General features: G+C 45.8%; 1 protein-coding gene across 3 annotated transcripts; it reads right to left on the minus strand.

Moving 5' to 3' along the window:
• Window positions 1-154: 154 nt before the first annotated feature.
• SEC24C (SEC24 homolog C, COPII coat complex component) lies at window positions 155-25,136 on the minus strand. Of its 3 annotated transcripts, none has more exons than XM_060034785.1 (24): window positions 25,050-25,136; window positions 23,096-23,295; window positions 20,289-20,424; window positions 11,648-11,823; window positions 11,064-11,438; window positions 10,614-10,750; window positions 9,284-9,352; window positions 7,866-7,977; window positions 7,509-7,636; window positions 6,190-6,328; window positions 5,869-5,984; window positions 5,566-5,690; window positions 5,213-5,404; window positions 4,914-5,007; window positions 4,582-4,698; window positions 4,055-4,225; window positions 3,455-3,551; window positions 3,219-3,364; window positions 2,857-2,995; window positions 2,586-2,704; window positions 2,309-2,488; window positions 1,856-2,047; window positions 1,531-1,620; window positions 155-1,386 (listed from the first exon to the last, which is right to left on the minus strand). In XM_060034785.1, exons 2-24 carry the CDS (start codon window positions 23,265-23,267, stop codon window positions 1,246-1,248), a joined length of 3,363 nt encoding a protein of 1,120 aa, XP_059890768.1. In that variant the 5' UTR covers window positions 23,268-23,295; window positions 25,050-25,136; the 3' UTR covers window positions 155-1,245. The 3 variants fall into 3 exon arrangements, with proteins under 3 accessions (XP_059890768.1, XP_059890769.1, XP_059890770.1); XM_060034786.1 differs by lacking the exon at window positions 25,050-25,136 and adding an exon at window positions 24,609-25,025; XM_060034787.1 differs by lacking the exon at window positions 9,284-9,352.
• Between the last annotated feature and the right edge of the window lie 1,299 nt (window positions 25,137-26,435).

Raw genomic sequence — 26,435 nt, forward strand, 5'->3', positions numbered from 1 at the left:
CGGGACGAGGTCCTACGCCACAGGGGCACATGGCGCATGCGCAGCTCAGTGGCCACCTCAGCCGGCCACTTCGCGGGAGCCGCTAATCCTGGCAGGAAGTACTGCAAGGAAAGTGATACGTCACAGATAAAACGGAGGCTGCTGGTTACATCTTAATTTAGTTTATTTCTTTACAAATTAAAGATGCATTGAAAAATAAACCAACGAAGAGAAATGAGAGGTCCAGAGCAGGGGCGTCCCGGGCTGGGAGCAGGCAAGCCTGGCCACCATCAAGCCTAGCCCTTGTCCTGCCCCAGCTAGGTGGGGTTGGAAGATAACTGTCAGCCACTCTGTCAGTACGAAAGCCTGAGTGGTGTCCTAGCAGGAGAGACTAGACACCTCTGCCTCTCTCCCCAACAGCCTCCAGCTTGGAGAGCAGTGCTTCCAGCGGGAGCTCAGAGTGGGATGCGGGCTGGCTCTGTGAGGTATTGCAGGTCGATGGCCAGGCTCCCTACAGAACCATCCAGTGTTGGGGCCTCTCCCGCTGGAAAGGAGGCTGATACCGTTACCAGGTCTTAATATACTTTGCAACTCTGTTCCCAGGCTCATTCATTTCTGATTACGTGCCTCTATTCACCAAGTGATCACCAATCATTTCAGGAGAGAGAAAGATCAGTGGAAGCAGAGCAAGAAAGCTAATCAACCACCCTCAGTCACTCTGAGTTGGCTGTTGACTTCCAGGCCCAAGAAGACTGACCACTTTTCTCTCTACCATCTATGGTCTATACCCCAGCTCTTGTGCACCTGTAAGTATGTTTATCCCTAATATAGGAAGTTGTTGATGACAATGAGCTGACTTCGCAGCCCCTTCCCCTGTAATACCCTGGGATCCTCACTCCTTCCTGTCTGCCCTTCTCTTCTTGGAGGCTGGTCCAAAGGGACACATAATATTATCAGGGTCTGGGTGGCTCCAAATCCCCCAACACCAAATCATATACAGTGAACTGAGAAACTACATTCATTACGACAGGATTAGCAGGAAAATGGTAAAGTGAGGGGACAGGGGCACCTTCCAACAGCAGGACATGACAGAGTGGTAGGATACTTGAGCCCAGAAAGAAGGTGTCTCCTTATACCTCCCCCTCCCCCCAAAGAGACTGAGGTCAGCTTATATGACTTATAATATATGGAACTGTCCCAATTTCTCTGCTGTCCTGGGGTACTTTCTGGAAGCTGGCCTGGACCCTATGCTGTTTACCACATGCTCTAGCTCAGTAGCTGCCGAATCTCCTTGTGCATATGACAGAGAAAGTCCACATAGGATGCTCCGCCGCTCAGGCTCTTGTCTTCCACCAGGAAGTGTTTGAACAGTGTCTCCAGCTTGTCCTCTTGTTTCACCACAATAAGCTATGGCCAGAACACAGGGTCATGAGGCAGGGCTAAAGGGAATTAAACATGCCCTAAAATCCCATTATCTAGTCACTTACTCCCCATCCCCCTTCCCAGTGAGGACTTGACAAGGTAAGAAATCCAGGTCCGGATCAGTGTTACCTTCATGTACCGTGATCTCTGTGCCCTCAAACTGTCAATGAGGCCTTGCACCTTCTTGGACAGTAGATTATCCAGAACTGGCAGAACACTCTGGAACACAAAATTCATTTATCCTTATGGTAAGGTATGCTGAATCCAGAAGTGAAGATGGGACAGCACAGATTTATGCATTATCTGAAATATGGAAGCCTGTGAAGAATGACAGCACCCTCCCTCTCTAAGTGTACCCTGCTATTTAAGGGAATGAACACACTTTTCTTGGCTCCTAACTCATATCACAGAGTCTACTTCCACACCCACATTCTCCTTGACTCCCTGCCCTCACCAAGCCACTGGTGATCTGACTGAAGGAGGAGACACCGAAGAGGCTCTGGACAACACCCTGTTGGACACTTGCTCCCACCCAGAGGAAGAGGTTGAGCCCATTCTCCAGCAAATATATATCCCCGTTGCTTAGACGCTCTTCAGATGCTCGAACTGCTGGTGGTTCAGTGGTATTCTCAATGGGAGACTTTGTCTAGACAAAAGGAAGGGGGCAAACGGTTACCAAGGACCATAAGACTCATTTGCCCACCCACACCCCCATCCTCCACCCCCATACACACGAAATTTCAGAAAGCTAAGCACCTGAGTAACTCTCAGTATGAAAATATTACATCAGATAAGATAGGTAAAAAATTCATGAGTGTCAGACACAGATAATATTAATCCTTCCCTTCGTCCTCCTATGATGTCCCTTTCTCACTACAATGTCTCACACTCCAGCACTCAGTCGCACCAACGGTAGGAGCCGAGGATAGAAGAAGACATTGGTCTCAGCCACATCCATGGAGGTAACCAGCTGTCGGACGTAGGCCCGGTCATCAGTAGTGACTTCAGCTCCAGGCTGCAGGACATCACTCTTCAATACACAGTTCAGGTAAACTGGGAGTAGCTTCATGCACTCAGGAAGGATCAACTAAGGGGGTTATCAAAACAAAGTCAATAATCATGAGAAATCCCTCCCAATGCAAAAATGTATCCCAACAACTCCTCCACCAATATGCTTGCCCTACCTGTCCTGCAGAGGAAGGGCTGGCACAGTTCTTTCTGTAACAGGCCAAGATTTGGGCACACTGAGTGATAAGAGTGTCACGAACAGTCTTCACAGGGCTGCTCAGGACCCCCCGGTATGCTGGATGGGAAAGGGAGACAGCACAGTCAATGGTCAGCCACTCCATCACATGCGCCTTCCCACCATCACACCCACTCAGGAATGCTGAATTGTTGACCATCCTGGACCTTTCTCTTAGCCCCAATCCCACCCTGCCCTGCCTCTGCCCTCACCAAACTTGGCCATGTAGTTGATGAGCGTGTCAGTCTCACAGTTTCGATACAGATCAGCCAGCTGAGTGCAGCAGTTGAGGGCCAGGTTGTGGATGCGGAGCCGTCGCTGCCCTGCACAGCTGGTGTAGAGCAGGGCACACTAGGGGAAGGGAGAAAGGGGGAATTCACACCCCTCCCTCAGCATAGCCCTTGGAAAACTGCCTCTGCTATATTCTTAAACTAGAAGACAGACATGAGCCATCCCTTCTCCAGCCTCTTCTAGTCTTCTCTACCCATCCCTCACCCCCTTCCCTACAGCCTGTTTATATCCAGTGATATGACTGCGGACACTTCTTCCCCAACCCCTGCCTCCTGTCCCCTACCTGCATGAGGGCTCCATTCTCTTCATTGAGCCGATCGTCATGCTTGAACTCCACAGTCACCGTCTTGTCCCCATCCAGCCCAGCCAGCTCCACATCTGTTGTGTTGTTCATGTAGAAAGCCCCAAAGAAATCTACAGCACGGATACCTGAGGCCACATGGACAGGGCTAAAGGTATGACAGGTGCCTCCCTCCAGACTGAGCCCCCCCCACCTGCTCTTCTCCAACTAGGACTGACCAGTGCTTGTCCGGACCCGCATCACAGCATCAAAGCCAACGACCTTCTGTACATCCCGACGCAGGTCACTCAGGAACCGTTCCTGGTCATTTTCCACCTGCATCCCCCCAGGCTCAGAGTCACATCACTGACTACATATAAACAATCTCCCTGCACCCCCTCCACTCTACAAGCCTGCAGAATCATAATGACAGTAACAGTGAAGATAATGATGTTGATGATAATGATAGCTTTTAAGCACTTATTACATATTACATGCCAGGTATCCCATTAAGTGCCTTACATATAATTACTTAATCCTGATGATAAATCCTAATTAATAACTATAAAAATCCCATTTTGTAGATGAAGAAACAAAGGAGAGAATAATTAAGTAATTTATCCTAGGTCACACAGCTGGTAAATAGTAGGGCCAGAATATTAACCCGGGACTGATTCCAAGCCCCGTGCTCCTGACTGCCACACTCTCTTCTGTACACTGTGCAGTCTTCTCCTCCAACGCTATTCCTATTAATGAGTCAGCAGCTAAGGGGCCACTCCACATGCAGGCAGGCATTCCCAGTCCTGCTTCCACCTGCCACCCAGAGTCCCATGCCGTACCTGAAAGCAAGCGTATTTATAGACAGAGCCACCAGTGAGCTGGGGTACAACAGAGAGCGTGGCCACATCCACATACTGGTTAGGGAAGAGGAAGAGGTCTACGCAGCAGCCTTGGGCCACACACTCTTTGGCCAGGGTCTGATAGGCACCTGTCTGAGGCTGGAACAGAGTCTGGGGAAGAACAGGAAAAAAATGTTCAAAGATCCCAGTTCCACCCTGCCTGAGAACTGTATATGCTGTATATGTAATATGGGATATTCAAGGACACGTAAGACTTCAGATGTACCTCTCAGTTTGTAATAGTAACAGAACAGTCTCTTAAAAAAAAAAAAAAAGTCTACCAAGGGCTTTGGGATGGGGTAGAGGTGTGGGAGCAGTGGAGAAGGTTGGCAGTCACGGATGTGACATGTGAAAGGGCAGAGGATCCAGTCCCAGTCTCCCTCAAGAAAGTTAAGAGTACTGCATTGTGAATAGACAGCATGTTCCTCTGTAATAGAAAGTCCTCCCCGCAGCTCCCAATCCCACACCTTCTCCTTGTCTGTGTTGATCAACTTCCTGTCGTCTCTGTTCTTCAGTTTCCCTGGGGCCTCTGCAATGGGCAGGGAGGTGTGGAACAGAAAGAGCTTCCCTGCACACTCAGCAGCCTAGAAAAGAAGAGAGATCTACTTGTCCATTCTTTCCTTTATTCATCCATTATTCATTCATCCCTTCCCTCGTCATTTACTCAGTGCCAACTATGTCAGACAAGCTGACTCACTGCACAGCCATCAATCACTGAAGATACAGGGGTTGTATCCTAGGGGGTAAGATGGTCAGAAGACAGTGTTGCAGAGGTGGCTGCCAGGGACTCGAGCCTTACCTTCAGAGCCTCCATCCCAGCCTGGATAACTGGGGCAAATACTGTCTCTGTCTCCCTTGTGTCTGCAAACATTTCTGGAATCTGATCCAATAAGCTGAAGAGATAGGTGATAGGAGGCAATCAAAATTGCTATCCAAATTTCAAATCCCTCAATTCCCTGAAGAGTCATCTGGCCCCCAGACTCTGAGAACTCCTGAGGCACAGCCTCTGTACATCTGCTGAACGCTCTGCTCAACTCTCTGGCCTTCTGTGGTTGTATCCACCCCACCCCTGCTTTACCCCCACAGTCTAACTCCTACCTGGTGATGACTGCTTGAGACTCATTGACATTGACCAGGAAGCCATCCAGCAGTGGCACAAACATGTCACCCACATCAGATACAACCATCATTTGTGGCTGGGCCAATGAGCTCTTCACATTGTAGAAGTGGAGCACCTTATTATAGGTGACAAAGCCAACGCGGATTGCTGACTCTTCTGCCCCGCCCTCCCTGTAGAAGGTGACATTGTTACCCACGGTTGCCAACTTCTCCACCACCCAACTTCATGACATCAGGATCCACGATGTGCTGAGTTAACCCAGCCACCCACCCCTAAGTCCCCTCCCCAGGCATCATTATCCAAAGGAAGCACCTCGGCTCCTAACTCTCACCTAGGCAGGAAGTCTAACAATGACTTGAGCTCCTCACAGAGGAGCCTAACAAGACCACTCCTGATGGCATTGTAGGAGACGTCAATCATGAAGATGAAGGCAGGAGGGCTGGGGAACTTATTGTTCTGCAAAGGAAGGAAATGTTGGTGGCGGGGGTGGGAGAGGGGTATTAGTAAGCAGGTCAGTTGACTAGAGAGAAGTCAACACCAAAGGGGACAATGACGGGGTGAGGGAAATGACCACAGCAAGTCTTAGCTGTCTCATTGTCCACCCACTGCTGCTCCCCACGCTACCTTCCCTCACCTTGCAGTAATCTACAGTGGCCAAGAATTCATAAGAACCCAGGGACAGCTCAGGACGGTCATAAGCATCCACACGTTTGCCGGTATGATCCAGATGTTGAAAATACTGGGGGGGAACTGTGGGGAGTAGGGCAGAGTGTTACTCAAAGGTCCACGCTCAATCTTAGTTGGGTCCTGGCTGAGCTCACTCTATTGCCCCACATCCCCACAGGCGCCTTATTTCCCCAACTCCTGAACCAACGGACCCTCATCTATCTAACTAGAAAGAGAACAATGAAGATGCAATCCAGATCCCCCCCAACCCCAGCCTCTGTGAACATACCATCGTTGATACAGCTGCAAAAGCAGCACTGGAAGCGCCTCCCTCCCTCAACGAACTGCATGAAAGGGCACATGTATGCTTTGCAGCGATTGCAGCGCAAAGGGCCAGATTCCCCGTGGTCGACAACATACGGTGAAGCCTAAAGAGCAAAGGGGAGGGGCTCAGACATAGAGGGAAGCTACAGCAGGGAGCTATATGTGGCAACAGATGAGGAGGAACAACCTGGAGGGAGAAGGGCATGGCTCAGATAGTCTGCCTGGGGAGGGAGCAGAGAGAAGGGGAACGAGGACAAATGTCAAATGTCTCTAAGGAATGTCCCTAAGAGTCTAAATTCTATAGTCCCCTCTCCTTACTCCTCATCTCTAGAATTTCACTTCTTCTGGAAAGAGAAGAGCAACTGTGGAACTGGCCCAAACAAGCCAGGGGCTGACATGGATGTATGAGGAGAAAACCAGAGATTACCCAGGATTCGCATTTCTGGCCCAATCTTCAATCCCCTTCACTCCTGCTCTAGGATCTTGACTCCTACCTCCTTTCCCAACAAAGTATCTATGACATTTGTCCTCTCCAATCCCTGGATTTCTGTGAGCCTACTGACGCCCAGGCAGATGTCACCCTACAGATAAGAGACCAGCAGCCAAGTGTCCAACCATCCCCACTGAGACCCAGGAAAAAAGAAAGAGAAAAACACAGAACAAGACAGAGAAACAGGATGTAAAGTGAGCCGTGAGTATCCAGTTACAGAGAAATCCACCCCAAGTTCATTAAGCTAGGCATGAATATGAGGGTATCCTACCAAGGCCTGGCAGAGCAGCTGCCAAGCTCTCTCTCTTTCAATGCTGATTCCAGGGATTGGGGTGACAGATCATGGCCCAAACCAGGTAAGAAGGACTACTGGATCTTAATCTACCTTTTTCCTTAATATGCTGTCCTAACATCTCGACTTACCTGGGATGACAGGACAGCATACAAGAAAAAACAGAATGATGTGCTTCTAATCATCTGGAGATGACCATGCTATGAGACGTTCCTGCAACCAGCTGTCTTCTCCCCTACAAGTTGGCCTTGACTCTTTCCATAATGTGTTTCCCCTGTGGACTCTGCTCCCATCCAGCAATTTCTTGGGCTTTTACTCTCATCCCTACCACCCCTTCAGGCATGGGCCCTGTGATAGAAAGCTATTGAAGATATTCACCCCTCCCACCCAACCAAGACTTCTTCCATTGTGACTGCCAGAATCACATCTAGGAAGAAGTCTCACTCCCCAATCCCCCTCCCTTCCTCCCTTTCATTATACTCTAGTCCCTTCCCTGACTCACCTCTTCTGGGGGCAGCCTTGCCAGCGGCTTGATGACAGCTGCTAGGGGCACCTGAGCCTGCTTAGCCATGTCAGATGTGCAAGGGATATTATAGGATGTGCATCGGATGTATCGGGGACTTGCATTCCCTGAAGCGGAGGGAGAAAAGCTGAGTCAGATCACAGAATCACTCCAGACACTGGCTCTCCATTGCCAATCCACCCCATCATCCCAACAAATGCGAGAGCTGATGGTGCCTTTTTCCCCCTAGAGACCAATGAGGGACTGGTCTCTGATTAAAGACTGACAAAGCCCCATCCATAAGCTGATAATGCTGGAGAAAAAGTCCCCGCAGGGAGTAATTAATGCCCTTCTCACCTTGGTCTTTCACGAGGAAGTTGGTGGTGACTAAGGGTGGCACCTGGCCCCGCACTCCAGTAACAAATGGCTCTGAACCCCGGTTGTTCCTGTCATCCTCAATAACCTGAATCTGTAGGGAAGAGGTGAAATGAATGAAGTGACAGATGAAAAGGGAGTAGCAGGTCGCAGAGAGCCAGGAGAAAGAAACACTGGAGCTGCAGCACAGAAACTAATAATTTGCCAAGGAACACGCCTCATGCACCAGGCCTGCTCTCCTTTAGGAGATCATATAAAATGCTGTAATACCAATCTTCCACTCCACAGTCAGCAGCAACATGCTGGACAGGCAACATTGAGAAAGGGCTTCTTTATGAATCGCCCTGATCCCAATAAATGGTGATCACCCTGTTATAATACCTACTCCAGGAAAGCTCCAGCTCTTATCACAAGCCTTCAAACGTGATCAGATTCCACTTCCCTCCCCCATCAAGCCTCTGCCTCCCCTTCTCTTCCCAAGACACATTCTGAATCAGAGCAGGGGAACAGACAACGGTAAACATGTAAAAATGAAATCTACCTGGAATGACTCTACACTCAATGAAAGTAGAAGGGACAGGGTGAGGAGAGGATTACACAGCAGGAAATGATCAGGTAAGGTGAGGAAGTAGATGCTGCCTTATTTTCAGGTAAGCATCAGTGTGTAAATATGGAAGAAGAGGATATTATAGCCCAATCCTCAGTCCCCCACATTTTGACAGACCCAGCAAAGGAAAAAAAAAGATTTTGCAAAGCTGGTGATCAGACCTTCATGCAGGCTGATAACCTTTGGTCAGTTACTTCAAGATGGGTTTGGTAAAACCAGAAAAAGTAAAGGGAGAATAAGACTCTGTATCCCATAGCAGAAAGAGTTGAAGCTTAGAAATATATCAGAGTCAAACAGACTCTCCAGATGAGAAAGTGGCCCACACTTTCCCAAACCAGCTGACCCCTCCCCGTAAGAAATGAGCTTCCCAAATTTGTACATTAGTAGCCACCTACCCACATGTTTCTCTACAATAAGCAGTAGACAAATCAAACCCAAAAGGGAAAGATCTACTGTTCAGTTTTGTCCTGTTCCATCCTATGTCACACGCAGGCTCCTGGAGGAGCCAGCAGGACTAAAACCAAAGCTTAATATGCCATCTGACCCCACCCTTCGATCCTGACCTTCTACCATCCCATACTTAAAGGCACTGCTAACAGCTTGCTACTTCTTCATTATATGGTGACTCGAGGCATGCACATCCTTCTAGCTTGTAAAAGCAAGGGTCTAGAAGGACTAAGGGAAGAGGATGCGGAGGGATGGACATGGTGGATGAGGTGAAGATGAGGTCACAGGCATGCATGGGTGACATTAACACAGGGATGACACACACACACCCACCCCCTGCACTTACTGGACTAGGAATGGCATCAGGGTCTATTCTGTGTCTGGTTTTCTGCTGAGGAGGCAGCTCATTGAGTTGCTTTTAGTGTTTTAATAATAAAGGCAGCAGGGGAATACAGGGAGGGAGACAAAAGAACAAGAAGCAGATGTTACTTCTCTCAGCCCTGATGAGTTAGACATGAACAGCTAACTCATGGAGTTAGCTCATACTAACTCCATGGAGCCCAGCTCATACTGCTGAAATCAGGCCCCCCCAGATCAGAAATTCCAAATGTTTCTGGGCCAAAAAAGAGCCTTTAATGGCTCAGGCTATGATGTAGAAAGATAAGGAAGGGGGCAAATAGGAGGCAAGAGGGGTTATACAGAGGGGCTGAATGGGAGAAATTTTAAGAAGGAAGAAGAGGGATGTTCCCTCCAAAAGGCCAAGCCTCCCATGTAAGAACTATTCTTAATGCTGAAGGAAGCCTCACATCCAACCAGACTCTCCTTCTTACTAAAGGAGGGAGAAGGAAAGAGGGACTGCTTAATCCTCTAGAGTCCCCCTTTGCCAACTGGGTCCCTCACCATGATAGTTCCCCAAAGGAAGAGGGAAGAGAACAGAATGGAATATGACAATGGCTAAGCATGGTGAGGTAATTGACATAGCAAATGTTGCAGACAGAACTATAAAGTGGCCTCCACTTGGGAATACAGTACCAGCCTCTATTCTGTGTATGATGAGGAAGGCCTGAGTATTCTGATGGCTCTAAGGGTGAGATTCACCCTCTTCCTGGGAGAAGCAACTTCCCCACATCGCCCTTGAAATTGTAGATCACTATTCCCCATCCACACAGCAGCAGGCTAACAAACAAAAGTATTGGAGGCTTCCTCCTAAAACACTGTCCAAATAAGGGCAGAGAGAATCCAGAGAGGCTTTCCTTTTCTTACCACCTAACACCAGAGAATTTCCACCAGCTCTACCCGTTAAGAAGACTGCTATCCTACTAGATCTAAGAGGACAAGACCTGGACCCACCCACTACTCCACAGAAGAGCAGAGGTTACCGTGCTCTGTCCAGCAGCGGCAGAATGCAGCACTCAACCCAGAGCTCTACTGATACTGCTGATCACTCCTGGTTTCCCTTCCTTTCCTGCCCAGCTATGAAGTAAAAGTGCCCCCAGAAGATTTCTGGGACTTCAAGTTCTAGTTAAAGAGTCAAAAATTACATCTAGATTCTACACCTACAAGATGATGAACGAAAAGGAAAATCAGAAAAGCCTAGGCAAACATCTCTTCTAGGTTGACTCACTTATCTGGCAGCCACAAGCACCTTCCCCAGGACCACATAAGTATCTACTTACAGGGCTCGGGATGGCATCAGGGTCCAGGCGCTTAGGAGGCAATGGTTGAGGAGGCCCAGGCTGACTTCCAAAAGTGGCTGCTCCTGGGTAGGGACTTCCATAATTGGACTGAGGGCCCCGGGTTGGTCCAAAGGAACCTAAGTGACAAGGACACAAGGTTGATGAACAAATTATTCCTTCTCTATCTCTTCTTAAGGCCTCACGGAAATTACTAGACTCCTATAAATGTAGAATTGAGAGGTACAGTAGTGACCATTCAGAGAAAGCCCACACTACCTGAACTAAGAGAAAAAAAAATCTTATAAACCCCAGATCCTAGTAATAATACCCTGAAGCTGTCTATCTAGTTCACCACTTAGCAAACAATACTAAAAGCAAATAAAAACAACAACAAAAACACGTGAATTGCTAAAGCATTTGGCTCCTAGGTAGACCTTGGGAAAAACTCACCATTTTGTTGCAGCTGATAGCCTGGCTGCTGGGAGGAGTGCATAGGTGGTAGTGGTGGTCCTGGGGGCCCAGTCATTTGGGTGCCAGGGGGCAGAGCTTGAGGAGCAGGTGAGGACACGTGGTTGGGCTGGCTCACTGGGGGCCCCCCAAAACTCTGTCCAGGCAAGGGAGGACCAGTCATCGAAGGCATCCGAGGACCCCCTGAAGCTGGGGGTGTGAAGCTGGAGGCCTGTAGTGGGACAGATCGCTGGGGAGGCTGGGTCCCAGGATGACCCTGGGCCTGGCCAAGGGGAGGAGCTTGGCCCTGAGGATAGGAGCCATACAGACCAGAGTTAGGGAAACTTCCTGAGGCTGAGGCCAGCGATGTTGGTGGGCCTGAGAAGTAGAAGAAGTAGAGTCAGAACCCCAGTCATTCTGCCTCCTTGTTCAGTAAATCACTTTCCTTTCCACATGAGGGGCAGGAATGACTTCTCCCATCTGCTGGGGCTCAGAAGCACAAGAAATAAAAGGGATTCAGGTATAGCCCCAGAGTCTGATGCTTCTAAAAAGAAGGGGACAGTATTCCTGTGGTCACAGCTACTCACCATAGCCTAGCCCTGAAGGTGGAGAGGCTGGGGCCACAGTACCACTGATCTGCATTCCGGCCAGCTGAGCCGTCACCTGTGCACTTGTTGGGGGAGGGCCATAGGGCTGAAGCACAGCTGGCTGGCTGACCACAGGGGCCAATATGGCTGACCCAAATGGCTGATACCCAGGGAGCCTGCGAAGAGAAGGAAGGCAGAGGTTTCTAGTGGGCTGAGATACCCTTCAAAGTTGGCAGGAGCTCCACATCATATAGGAAACTATATTGTTTTACAGCATCTTATTCTCATCTGGGCTCTTATATGGCTTCACATTTTTATATATGTGTGAATAAATTACATTCCTCATGATCTACACTGTGATTATTCATGGCAAACCTTGTTTTCCATTAGGTTCACTCCAAAAACATGTGTTGAACACCCTCAGATCAGAGTATTATTTACTCTGCTAGTTAGATTATCACCTCCTCTGCCTTAATCCTTTGTTGACAAACCACCTCAGTTCTGTAATCTGAAGCACTGAAGGAGTCGAAGGGAAGGTGCACAGAAGCATTAACACAACAGGAGCTTAATAATGTGGGCTCAAACAAATGCAGTTTGATTGTTTAACTTTTAAACCAAAGTATCACTTAATCCTGGGAAAGATGTTAGAAATATCCTTAAGATTAGAAGAGCAGGTCAGCTAAGTCTGGCATTCTATGCTAAGCAGAAAGATGATGCTAACTCTACCAGAGTTAAGGACTAGACAAACAGGACATAAACCAGGTAGCCTTCTAGCTGGGTCTATCTAGCAAAGCCTCGTTACTTGGATAACTGTCTTGAATACTCCTATGGTATCAGATGGCATATTAAAATATAAATTCAAAATCATTCCAATATCATTGTATACCAACTAGCAATTGCAACAGTGTTTTACAGTAATGTTACTGCAGAAATCTATAACATAGATTATTATACATAACAAGCTCTTTCTGGGATTTCAACAATGAATCAAATTCTTCACAACGATAGCCTGTTAAACTGAAATTCTGATTTATCCTTCCTGCTTATTTTGTCTCTACTAAATAACTAGAACTTTATTATGTTTGGTCAGCTTCTAATAGTTCTGCAGTTTCACACTTTTCATTTGTTCATTTAACTAGTATTTTCTGGGCAATACGCTAGTGAAACTTACCTCCCTAAGCTCTTTGTTGGGCTTTGCATTTTTTGTCTTCCATAGCAACAAACATACTGTTAGCCCCATGGCAGATGCTCATAAATCTTTGTCAAAATAATTATATTCCATGGTACTACTCTATTAACATGGATAATACTCTCCACTACCCAGTAGTATTCTATCACATACCATAGTAACAATAAACCAACACCTTATCTGTACATGGCTTTATAATTTACAAAGCATCTCTAAGTGCTTTATTTAATTCTCACAGCAAATTAATGAGGGAAACAGAGCAGATAGAAAACTAAGACACTAAGGGTATAAGTAGCAGACTATTCTAGAACTAGAACCCAGACCCAATTCTTAGTCCAATATATCAATACTTTACTTTTTAATTGTGAAATATAACATAAATAGAAAAAAATACATAAAACATATACGTACTGCTGAATAATACAAAAACCCATGTAACCGAAAAGCAATTCAAGAAATAGAATACACCAAAGGCCCAGTGTGCCTCTCCTCCATCACAGCCCTCTCCTTTCTCCCAAAGATAACTACTTTCCCAACTTCTTGATAATTGTTCCCTTATCTTTAAAACAATATAATTCACCTATGTCAGGTTTTTAAACTTTTGTAAACAGAATCACATCGTGCATACTCTGAGTTTGCTTCTTTTGTTCAACGATGTTTATGAATTCATCTATGCTGTTGCATTTAGCATTCTCTTTCATCACTAAATATTATTCCACTAAATAAATATGCCATGATTTACTTAAGCATTTTACTACAGATGGATATTGGGGGTTTTCCAATTTTTGGATATTATCAATAATGTTGCTATATTCAATCATATATTCAACTTGTTTATACACACGAGTTTTTTCTAAGGCATATAGCTATGAGTGAAATTACTGGTTTATATGATATGCATATCTTTAATTTTAACAGATAATTCCAAGTTATTTTCCCATAGTAGTTGTACTAATTTGCATCTGACCACCAGTGGATGAGAGTTCCTGATACTCCACATGCTCAGCAATAATTAGTACTGTCAGACTTTTTAATTTTGCCAATCTGATGGATACACAGGAGTATCTTGTTGTGTGTTTTTTTAAATAAATTGATTAATTAATTTATTTATTCATTTTTGGCTGTGTTGGGTCTTCGTTGCTGCGCGTGGGCTTTCTCTAGTTGCAGCAAGCGGGGACTACGCTTCGTTGCGGTGCCCGGGCATCCCATTGCGGCGGTTTCTCTTGTTGCAGAGCACGGGTTCTAGGCGCAGGCTTCAGTAGTTGTGGCTCGTGGGCTCTAGAGCGCAGGCTCAGTAGTTGTGGCGCACAGGCTTAGTTGCTCTGCCCTTAAACTTAAGCCTGCAGGTTCTCAAGATAATAATTTCTACCCTCTCCACAGGCAGCCAGTCTGAAAATCACTGAAAACTGAAAACCACTCTGATTTTCAGTTCCCACTTTGTCTCTGGCACTTGAGGATTTCACTTTCTTTCTTTTAAGCTTGATTATGTATTTGAAAAAAAAGAATTGTTTCTATTTCCTCTCCCCTTTCTAGATGTTTGTGGCAGAAGGGTTTTAGGTTACATTAATGTACTTACCAGCTGAAATTCTTTCACCTGCCTTCATATCTCCACTGAAACTACATCTGTCAATGATGTCGAACCTTGCCAAACCCAACAGTCAATTCTTCGTCTACATCTCACCCTTCAGCAGCAAATGACACAGCTGATTATTCTCTTGACTTCCTAAAATACTCTCTTCACCTAGTTTCAGGATGCTACTCTGTCATGGCTAATCTCCTACCTCACTACTGCTCTTTCTCAGTGTGTTTGTTTGTTTGTTTGTTTTATTTGGCTGTGCCAGGTCTTCAGTTGTGGCATATGGGATCTTTAGTTGCAGCATGAGGGCTCTTAGTTCCCTGACCAGGGATCGAACCCAGGCTCCTGCATTGGGAGCATGGAGTCTTAACCGCTGGACCACCAGGGAAGTCCCTCATTGTGTTTTTGTTTGCTTGTTTGTTTTGTGGTACGTGGGCCTCTCACTGTTGGGGCCTCTCCCGCCGCGGAGCACAGGCTCCGGACGCACAGGCTCAGCGGCCATGGCTCACGGGCCCAGCTGCTCCGTGGCATGTGGGATCCTCCCAGACCGGGGCACGAACCCACGTCCCCTGCATCGGCAGGCGGACTCTCAACCACTGCGCCACCAGGGAAGCCCCTTCATTGTGTTTTGATAGCTCCTCCTCTGACTGCCTTTTTTTTTTTTAAATAAATTTATTTATTCATTTATTTCTTTTTGGCTGCGTTGGGTCTTCATTGCTGTACGTGGGCGAGCAGGGGCTACTCTTCATGGCAGGCTTCTCATTGTAGTGGCTTCTCTTTGTTGCGGAGCACGGACTCTAGGAGCACGTGCTTCAGTAGTTGCGGCACCTGGGATCAGTAGTTGTGGCTTGGAGGTTCTAGAGCGCAGGCTCAGTAGTTGTGGCACACGGGCTTAGACGCTCTGCAACATGTGGGATCTTCCGGGACCAGGGCTCGAACCTGTGTCCCCTGCATTGGCAGGCAGATTCTTAACCACTGCACCACCAGGGAAGTACCTCTGACTGCCTTTTACATGTCAGTAAGCTCCAAGGTTCAGTCCTCATCTCTACTATTTACTCTCAATGCTCACTTTCTAAGTGATTTCATTTAGTCCCATGGCTTTAAATAATGTCTCTATACTGAAGACTCCCAAATTTGTATCTCCAGTCCTGACATTATTCCTTAGCTGCAGATCCATATACAACTGCCTATTCAGCACCTCTACTTGGTAGCTGGTAGCTTTCTTAAACCTATAATGTACAAAATAAAACCCTTCATTTCACTCCCCAAATCTGCTCCTTCTCAAATATTCTTCATCCCAGTAAATAGCACTATTTACCAAATTGCTTAAGTCAACAGGTTAAAAGACATCCAGAATTCCTCTTTCTCTCTTAACTCACATCTAATCCTACCGACTCTACCTTCAAAATATATCCCAAATCTGACTGCTTCTTACCACCTCTACCACTACCATCCTAAACCAAGCCAAGATCATCCCTTACCTGAACTACCGGCAATAACCTCCTCATAGGATTCCCTACTTCTACTCTTGAATTCAGCAAAGTGACCTCTTTTTTAAAATAAATATATTTGTTTTACTTATTAGAGAATGAGGAGAGCACAAGCAAAATTTTTAAAAAGTAATGTTTTTACTAATCACATTTGTGATAGTATTAGTATTGTTATACTGAGATTGTTGTGTATAATAAGGGATAAAATAAATGAGAAACTGCGGGATATTCCAATATTCAAATTCCATCATCCCCACAGTCTTGAGAATCAAGACTCCTGGTATGGAAGAAAAGAGATACAGATATAATGAAGAGGTTAAGTAAAGGTTCTGTAGTCTTGAATTTGAACTGAAAGTACGTATTTAAACTAATGAGGTATTGTAACTTTAATATATATAGGTATGTATTTCTTAGCTACGTCCACTGAAGAGGCCTAGGAAGTGACCAATCAGGCAGCAATGAACATTCCTAGTGCCCAGGTTATAGTCACAAAATAACATTTCTCACCAAAAAAATAAAGGATTTCTTGGAAAACTGGGTAATTCCTGGTCTAGAATATAAATGTACAAGATAAGCGTGAAACATCTCATTAGACCTAAAGATTACTAGGGTCATGTCAAAAGGACTCAGGAATCAACTTGAAGAGGCTCACATTGGTCAAAGACAGGACACTTTATACTCCAATAATGATGATAGTTGTAGTAATTTGAAACTCATCAAATATGTTTAAAACTATAAATTCATAATGATATTAAAAATAAGAGTTGGTCACCTTGTACATAACTGAGAACCAACTCATTTCCCTATAAACTAGGAAATAAAGGTAAAGAGTCAAGCATTTATTCTACATGAATTGCACAACCTGTAACCAAATAACAGATGACAAGAACTGTCTAAAATGGTATTCAAACAAATAAATGAGGAAAACAAAAGAATTAGAGTATCACCATTTTGTAAACCCAGTGAATTAACATACATATGAATCAACAACTAGTAACATCATAAAAAGAGAGACATCAAGATACTATGTGTGGGGCTTCCCTGGTGGCGCAGTGGTTGTGAGTCCGCCTGCCAATGCAGGGGACGTGGGTTCGTGCCCCGGTCCAGGAAGATCCCACATGCCGCGGAGCAGCTGGGCCTGTGAGCCATGGCCGCTGAGCCTCTGCATCCGGAGCCTGTGCTCCGCAATGGGAGAGGCCACAACAGTGAGAGGCCCACGTACCGCAAAAAAAAAAAAAAAAAGATACTATGTGCCAGGCTTCCTTGGTGGCACAGTGGTTAAGAATCCGCCTGCCAATGCAGGGGACATGGGTTCGAGCCCTGGTCCGGGAAGATCCCACATGCCGCGGAGCAACTAAGCCTGTGCGCCAAAACTACTGAGCTTGCGCTCTAGAGCCCGTGAGCTACAACTACTGAAGCCCGCGCACCTTGAGCCCGTGCTCCACCACAAGAGAAGCCACCGCAGTGAGAAGCCCGCGCACTGCAACAAAGAGCAGCCCCCTCTCGCCGCAACTAGAGAAGGCCCGTGCACAGCAATGAAGACCCAATGCAGCTAAAAATAAATAAATAAAATAAAATAAATAAATTTATATATAAAAAAAGATATTATGTGCCTTCAAAATCTTGCTCCATCCTATCCACAGGGATCAAATCTGGATCCAGTCTTTGGATTCAGCTGCCAATTTGCAGGAAATACAAAGGAAAAAGGAAAATACTGAACTGCAACATGAATATACAACCCAGATAATCCAGGCTGTGGGAAACTCTTCAGGTCAATTAGCTTGGAGTCCTCAACAGATAAACAGTAAGAAAAAGAAAGAGATAAAAAGGGAACCTATGGACTTAAAAGACACATCAAGTTGTTTTTTCTTAATAGGTAAAACTAAACTGTGGTGTCTAGGGATGTACCTTTGGATGTAAACTATTTTAAAAAAACACAAGAAAGTGGCTACTATAAAAGTTAGGATAGGGCTTCCTTGGTGGCACAATGGTTGAGAGTCCGCCTGCCAACGCAGGGGACATGGGTTTGTGCCCCAGTCCGGGAAGATCCCACATGCCGCAGAGCAGCTAAGCCCGTGAGCTATGGCTACTGAGACTGCGTGTCCGGAGCCTGTGCTCCGCAACGGGAGAGGCCACAACAGTGAGAGGCCTGCATACCGCAAAAAAAAAAAAGAAAAAAAAGTTAGGATAGGGAAGGGAATTCCCTGGTGGTCCAGTAGTTAGGGCTCCGCACTTCCACTGCAGGGGGCATGCGTTCGAATCCTGGCTGGGGAACCAGGATCCCGCATGGCCAAAAAAAAAAAAAGTTAGGATAATGGTTACCTATGGGGGGAGGGAGAGAGCGATGATTGAACTGGAACACATGGAAGGGGTTTTAGGGGTGCGTGGCAGAGTTCTATTTCTTGATCTGGATTGTAATCACTTTATGAAAATTTACCAAGCCATACCTTTGTTTTGTATGGTTTTTGTGTATGTGTTTTACATTACAATGAAAAGATCCATCACATAAGCGAACAAACAAATAAATGGGGAACATGTTACTCTCCAGCTTAAAACTCTCCAACGGCTTCCCACTGCAACTAAAATCAAATTTAAACTTCTAACTATGGCTTAGAAAGCATTACATGATATGGTTCCTGCCTATGTACCTACTTTATCTCCTCCACTCTCCACTCTGCTCTAGACACACTGGCATTCTTGCTCTTCTTCACATCAACCAAATTAATTTCTCTACCAGGGCCTTTGCACCATTGTTCCGTCTATCTAAGACACTCATCCCCCAGATCTCTGGGTACCTCCCTTCATCATTTCACTGTGGTTTCAAACATCACTTCAGAGAGGCTTTCCTTGACCAATGTATTTAAAACGGCTTCCTACCTCCTCACTACTCATTCTCAATATCCTTATTCTGTTTTATTTCTTTTTTTTTTTTTTTTTTTGCGGTACGCGGGCCTCTCACTGTTGTAGCCTCTCCTGTTGCGGAACACAGGCTCCAGACATGCAGGCTCAGCGGCCATGGCTCACGGGCCCAGCCGCTCCGCGGCATGTGGGATCTTCCCGGATCGGGGCACGAACCCACGTCCCCTGCATCGGCAGGCGGACTCTCAACCACTGCGCCACCAGGGAAGCCCTGTTTAATTTCTTATTTACATTTGACTACTTGTTATCTTCTGTGTACTCCATGAGACTATAAGCTCACGAGGGCAGAGACTTGATCTGTTTGATAATGCTTTATCTCCAAACTCTAGAACAACATCTGACACATAGTAGTACAAAATAAATATTTTTAAGTGGATGAATGAACTAATGAATTCCCTATACTGCTTCTCAGAGTTTTCCAACACAGAGGGTTAGGGAGAGTTTCCTAGCCTCTTTCTCTGGGCTTACATTCAATGTTAAAAATGTATGTTCTGGACACCTAATAAAAATGTCACTAAGTGACTCTTCCACTACCACATACCCTATGCGTAGTTATACTTTATTCTTTGTTTACCAAAAAACAAACAGCATTCCAACAGAGATGACTGCCCTCCTTTAATGGACTTCCATGCAAAGACAGGGGTTTACTGAGTCATGCACCACCAAAGTTTTCATCATTTACGTAGTTTTCCTTTGAGTATCTTTCCTTTCATAACTGGTCACACCCAAACTTAACCAATAAGTCCTACTAAGTGCCTGATCTAAAGGAAAAGGGGAAGTCAGAAGAGACATAAATAATCCTGAGGTTCTTTTCTCCTGTTTTTCCCGTAGGGTAAGCTCAGAAGGACCATAACAATGATTATAGATATGTCTAGTCAAGGAAAAAACCCAAGTTCACAAAAATAGAAAGAATATGAAAAAAACCCAGGTACTTAGATGGGTCAATAATCCATAGGGTGGACATCAGCAGCACCTGTAACTTGCAAAAATGAGAACAAAATACAAAAAGATGAAGGGAAGAGGAAAAGGGATGTAAGAGAAAAGCAAAGAAAAAAAAAAAGAAAAGAAAAGTAAACAGGCCCTCACACATTCCTAATTCTTCCAGTCTCATCAGACCAATTTTAGGTTGAGCCAAATACGTACCTCTGAATGGACTTGAGGACACGGCGAGGAGGAAGGGTAAGCTGGGACGAAGTGAGAGAGTGGCATGGACATATATACACTACCAAATGTAAAATAGATAGCTAGTGGGAAGCAGCCGCATAGCACAGGGAGATCAGCTTGGTGCTTTGTGACCACCTAGAGGGATGGGATAGGGAAGGTGGGAGGGAGAGGCAAGAGGGAGGAGATAATGGGGATATATGTATATGTATAGCTGATTCACTTTGTTGTACAGCAGAAACTAACACACCACTGTAAAGCAATTATACTCCAATAAAGATGTTAAAAAAAAAAACAAATACGTACCTCTGCATCTGAACAGTGGAGCTTGGCCCATTCTGTACATCTCCTTGTCCAAACTGGCCATATGCAGTCTGGCCACAAGGGCCCTGTGCTGTCGAGGCTGGAGGTGCCCCTGAAGAAGGTGGGGCTCTTGAAACACCTGAGGGTAAAGAAGAGAAACTAAGCAATTGGGAAATAACTTTCTCCTCCACCCTGAGCAAGGAATGCAAAGCAAGAATCAATAAGCTCAGACCTTTACTGCAATATCACAAGCATAATACCATAGCTTGGTAATGAAAAGGACACCATCAACATGCAACTCCAGCTACAGGAGATTCTGAACATGGATGCCCAGCCAGAGAGCCTCTACTCTCCTAGACAGGTATACTACAGGTCAAGCTGTAGCCAGAGCCACAAAAATGTAGGGCCTTCCTATGATCACCATACACTCTCACTCAATCCAGGACAGTCTAACGTTCTTACCCTAGACAAAACGTCAACTCTTTTAAGGAAAAGATCTGGGGCTTCCCTGGTGGCACAGTGGTTAAGAATCCGCCTGCCAATGCAGGGGACACAGGTTCGAGCCCTGATCCAGGATGATCCCACATGCTGTGGAGCAACTAAGCCCGTGAGCCACAACTACTGAGCCTGTGCTCTAGAGCTGTCAAGCCACAACTACTGAAGCCCGTGCGCCTAGAGCCCGTGCTCTGCAACAAAAGAAGCCACCGCAATGAGAAGCCCGCGCACTGCAATGAAGAGTAGCCCCTGCTCACCTCAACTAGAGAAAGCCTGAGTGCAGCAACAAAGACCCAACACAGCCAAAAATAAATAAATAAATAAACAATTTTTTTTTAAAAAAGGAAAGGATCCCACTCCAGAACTCAGAAACTTAGAGCATACTTGAGAAAGGTGGCACAGAAGGTGACCAAGTAACATTCTAAACTAGGTTGTAAAGAAAGGCACCTCTTAGAAAGACTATTCAGGACATCCCTGGTGGTCCAGTGGGTAAGACTCTGTGCTCCCAATGCAGGGGGCCTGGGTTTGATCCCTGTTCGGGGAACTAGATCCCACATGCCTGCCGGAACTAAGAGTCCGCAAGCCACAACTAAACATGCCACAATGAAGATCCTGCATGCCGCAACTAAGACACGGCGCAGCCAAAATAAATAAATAAATATTAGGAAGACTATTCTGCCAACCTCTTCTTCATATATTCTACTTATCCTACGCATCTTCTTTTCAGCCATTTCTAAGTGTTGGCACTCCCAATAGCACATGGCTCAGGAAAGTATTCCCACGGGTTGGAGAATTTGTTCCTGCCCAACTGTTCAGTCAGGACAGGTCACCTGCCCTCCAATTACTGCTGTCACTAGGTCATCACAAAAGCTGTACTCCATCCTTTCTGCTCATCAGAGCTGCCATCAAAGCTACTTCTACTCCCCCCAAGCATCCTTCCCACATGAGATGCAGGAAGAAAGCAATTAGTTACTTGGCATATCACTTTGGAAATATTGCTGACCCCTGTTCAAACTATTGTTTTTTTGTTTTTCTTTTGCTCTGCCCCCAGTAGAGATTAGACACTATAGAACCTGCCTGCAGGAATATGATTAATCTGAACCTGCTCACTAGCCATCAAAGAACCAGATATGTTTTCCTCTCAATAACAGAGCTTCCTCTTGGGGCAATGCCAAACTCCATCTTGATAAGCCAGGACTTGATAGATCAGAGGTGGACTCTGTCCAGCCAAAGTCCCATCCCAGAGTAAGGCTCTCCAAAGCCCTGAGACCTAATCTCACCACTTCGCAATTTTTTTTTCCAAAGTCATAATTTAAATGGTCATAACTTCAATCATTTCCCAAATCTTACCTATGCCTCCTTGGTGCCTTCTTTTTCCCATATCCCTTTATGGAATTTACTGTTTTAAAAAGCATAAAGCATTTGGTATACCTAAGTCCTTAGCTAGCCTAACCAAAGATCAATTGTCAACCATTTTCTAAAAAACCCCTATGAATAATATAATCTGTAGATTACCAGCTGCTCTTCATGAAAAAGTAACATAAAAGCCAAACACTGATCCTAAGGCAGCACCAGATTGGTTTCCTCTTATTTCCCTGATATTAGACAATATCTAAGAAGCCAAAGAAACTCAAACAAAGGAAAAGGAATGATATCAGCAGAAAGATATGAGAGGCACCAAAAATCAGGCACACAAACATCACACTTTTCATCCATGAACTAGTTCCCCAAGTCCCAGAGTCATTTATAGATAGAACTGAGTCCGATGAGAGGCATTATCAATATACATGAGAAACAAGTGATTTCAGAGAGACTTTAGGTCAACAGAAATAATTAATCCTAGTCACAGGCTCTGAACGAGCTGCGACCACAACCCTTCCATCCAGCTGTGAACAATGCAGCCAGGTGAGGCTGCACAGGGTGACACCCAAAGGAAGTGAACTGCCATTGAACCTGGAAGATGTGCTCCCACTAGATGTCTTAAGGCAGAGACACAGTCACCTTATAAAAAAACAGGGAAAGGTGGGAATTCCCTGGCAGTCCAGTGGTTAGGACTCGGCACTTTCACTGCTGTGGGCCTGGTTTCGATCCCTGGTCAGGGTGTTAAGATCCTACAAGCTGCGTGATGCGGCCAAAAGGGAAAAAAAAAACAGGGAAGGGCAGACTGCCCACAGGACTCTCAGTGACCAAGAGCCAGATTCATGTTCCTCCATCCCAGTCACCACAACCTTTTAGGCAGCTTAGGTAGGGCAATACAACCCAACCTGAAGACTACTAATTCCCCTCCTCAGCTCAAAGGAAGCTTGGAAACATACCTGGGGGAGGGGTTTGCTGATAGCCTGGTACTGGGCCATTGTAGGCTCCATAGGAAGTGGGGGCGGTTGTGGGCCCTGGTTGCCCACCATAGCTGGATTGATGATGCCCTAGGTAGACAGGCTGGGGCTGCCCAAACGGCGGCACAGGTGGAGCTGACTGGTTAACGTTCATTATGAGAGCATCCCCGACTTGGTCTCACCTATTAGATGAGAGAGAAGAGAGAAATTAGTCAAAATCAGTTTTCTAAAGAGAGAGCACTATTCACAGTAGGAAGTAGAAATAGAAAAGGACTGACCTTATCAGGCAGTGATCAGCCTAATCATTCTCACACTACTACAGGATCTTTGTAATTTTCTTCCCCAGACAGCAGACAGACTGCCTCCTCAGAGTAAGGATTTTGTTACTCTGAACCCTATGCTTTGTCACTGCCAAGAGGGTATAAATTTCAACCTCAGATAGGCCCATTGGAATGGAGCAGCAGCCTCCATTCCCCAGTGGTATGATTTCTAGTGTCTAGTCATACAAGAAGTCCTGCCACTGATAAACTATTGTGATATTACAGGTAAATGAAACAATGCTCCCACTTTCCATTCATTCACTCTAGCATCCATTCATTCCACAAAATTGAATACCCTCTAGTGTGCTAGTCATTTTTAATCACCCAGACTACATGTCTAAAACAGATTGGCTAAATTCCCTCCCCCTCAAAAGACAAATTTTAGAGTAACCGGTTAGAAAAATGACATTCTTTGGCTAAACTGCAGTAAATCAAGTGTTACACCATCCCCAGTCTTCCCACCAAAAAAGTGTATGGACCTTAGAACTGAAGTATTAAAATCACTAAATGTAAAGGACAGCTCAAAACTCTAGCAAGGTATCAGATTAGAACTGAGTGCAGGCCTGGCACAAAAACTTCTCACAATAACCTAGGGAAACAGTTCAAAGATCAGTGGCAAAGTTAGATTTCATGGAAAAAGATCATTCACCTTATCCTTCTAGCAGAGGGGACTATAAGTATTCCAAATCCCAATGCACTTCTCCAACACTCCTGTTTCTGCTCTTATATGCTTGTAATGAATCTAGGCCACCACCAAAATTATTACAATCTTGCCCAGCAACAAAGGAATAAATTGGAGAGCCTTTCCAAGGTCCTTCCAAGAACAGGACTATCTGATCACATCTACTCTTCATAGCCTGATCATTCCAACTCTCCTATAGACAGAAGGGACCCAGGAAGCATAAGAGCTCACAGCTACTGCAATGGAACAATGGGCCTCTCCCCTTTGCTAGGTAGGGCCATCTTGACTACAGAAAAGCTGAGCTGCTCTTGGACTAGAACTCTTTAAATTCAAAGCCATCTCAGGAGCTGTTCTTCCAAATCCTAAACCTCACACAGGTCACTACATTAAGCTTGACAGATGTCCTCCTCCTCTTATTTTTCTAAAGTCAGTGTGGGGGTGGGGATGGTAGGAAAGGAGCTTCTTCTCGAGGAAATAATCCCCTCAAACACACCCAAGAGTTTGGAGTCAGGCTCAAGTTTCAACTCCACTCTGGGTGGACAGTCGAGGGTGACAACCCAGGAGGCGGGGCAAGCTTCCTAGAACTCTGAAAGTAGTCGAGCTGTGGAGGCTGGGAGCGCTGGGGATCAAGACCGAGAAGCCAAGCCAGCTTCTCGGGCCGCGATGAGAGAGACTTCCACTGAGTAGGAGATCGAGCGTCTTGCGCCCTTCAACAGGCTCAGGGCAGGAAGCGGGAGCCGGAATCTGGGCCGGGAGAAGAGAAGGGAGGGTCTAGGACTGATTCTGGATTGTGGATGCATGAAGTGAGGGTCTCTCCCCGGGCCCCGCCCCCGGGCCCCTCCCTTCCTTCTCAGACAGGACCCCGATCTGGCCAGTGATACCCCGGCCTCTCCTCTGCTTTCCTACCCACCAACCTCCCGAAGCCACTCCTCACCCGGCTCCAGATCCAGGTTCGACTTCGTTCCTAACGTCAAGGCTCCCAGGCTCCACTTCCGGTTCCGAGGGGGCCGGCGCGTCGCCCCCGGAAGTTCCACCCCCACGCTCCAAGGCCACTCCTTCTGCCACGTCGGCAGTAAGTACGCGCCGAGGAACCCGGATGCCGCACATGCGCTACTTTCCCCTCTCGTCATGGCCGCCCCCTAGGGGCTCCGCAGTTTTTTATGCATTTCCGTTTTTGTTTTTGTTTTTGTTTTGCACAGATGTCCTGGTAACCTTATGGTCCCACTAGCTGAGATGTGATTGAACTATGTTTAGTAACTCTCCTTCCTATGACATATTAGAAACCTCTGATTTAGAGTCCTGTAGCGATTTCCTGCTGACCCCTGGCCCCATTGATTTCCGTCTTGGAGGTTCTCACCCATGACCTTTGCCGGTCTTGAGATTTGCGGAGCGGGACGTACAATTTTTTTTAAATATAATTATTCTGATGTAATATATCTTTTTAAATTTTATTTATTTTGGCTGACCCATGGGGCTTGCAGGATCTTAGTTCCCTGACCAGGGATCCAACCCATGCACCGGGCAGTGGAAGTGCAGAGCCCTAACCATTGGACCACCAGGGAATTCCCTTAGAACCCTGTAACGTTAAAGGGCACTAATTCTGCTTTCTGGGGTCATGTGTTCAAGTTCTGGCTCTACAGTTCCCTAGCTAGGGCAACTTAATCTCGGCCTCAGTTTCTTTCATTTGTAAAATGAAGAGAATATGAATGCCCTTCTAAAAACTTGTTGAGAGTATGGGATTAGGCCACAAAGATTGCCTGACACCGTAGTAAGTGCTCAGTAAAGGTCACTCGTTATTAGTTAACCGTTTTTATAGAGCGCCTTGGTTTAGATGCAGAGCACTGCCACAGCCTGATAATCTCTACTCTTAGAATGCCCCCAGCCTTTTGGAAGAGCTACAGTTCCTGGAGTAATTATTATTACACCATTTAATAATAACAATATTGTAGCTAATATTTGTAGGAGTTTTTAAAATATACATAACCTCATTTAATCCTTTCAATAATCCTTTCATTTAATAATTATTTTTTAAGCATTGTTGTGTTGCGAGCCATGTTCTTGGGTCCAGGAATACAGTAGTGAACAAACAAAAGTTCTTCATCAATTTAACTAAGGTTTTGTAATTACATACACGTATGATAAAGCTATAAAAAAAACAAAGTGGGAAGTCCCAGGCAGTCTAGCGGTTAGGACTCCACGCTTTCACTGCCGGAGGGCTTGGTTTCTGTCCCTGTCTGGCAACTAAGATCCTGCAAGCAGCCTGGCCTGGGGCCAAAAAAACAAGAAACAAACAAAAAAGCCCCAAAGTAACAAAATTCAG

This window comes from Delphinus delphis, chromosome 16 (assembly GCF_949987515.2).
Source record: "Delphinus delphis chromosome 16, mDelDel1.2, whole genome shotgun sequence".
In the NCBI taxonomy this organism is placed as follows: Eukaryota; Metazoa; Chordata; class Mammalia; order Artiodactyla; family Delphinidae; genus Delphinus; species Delphinus delphis.

Coding starts and splice junctions, on each gene's coding strand:
- SEC24C (XM_060034785.1), bottom strand. CDS start 23,267: ATGAACGTTAACCAGTCAGCTCCACCTGTGCCGCCGTTTGGGCAGCCC. Junction 7,637..7,865: donor CTTCCTCGTGAAAGACCAAG/GTGAGAAGGGCA, acceptor CCTCCGCTTCAG/GGAATGCAAGTCCCCGATAC. Junction 4,699..4,913: donor CTGGGATGGAGGCTCTGAAG/GTAAGGCTCGAG, acceptor CTTCTTTTCTAG/GCTGCTGAGTGTGCAGGGAA.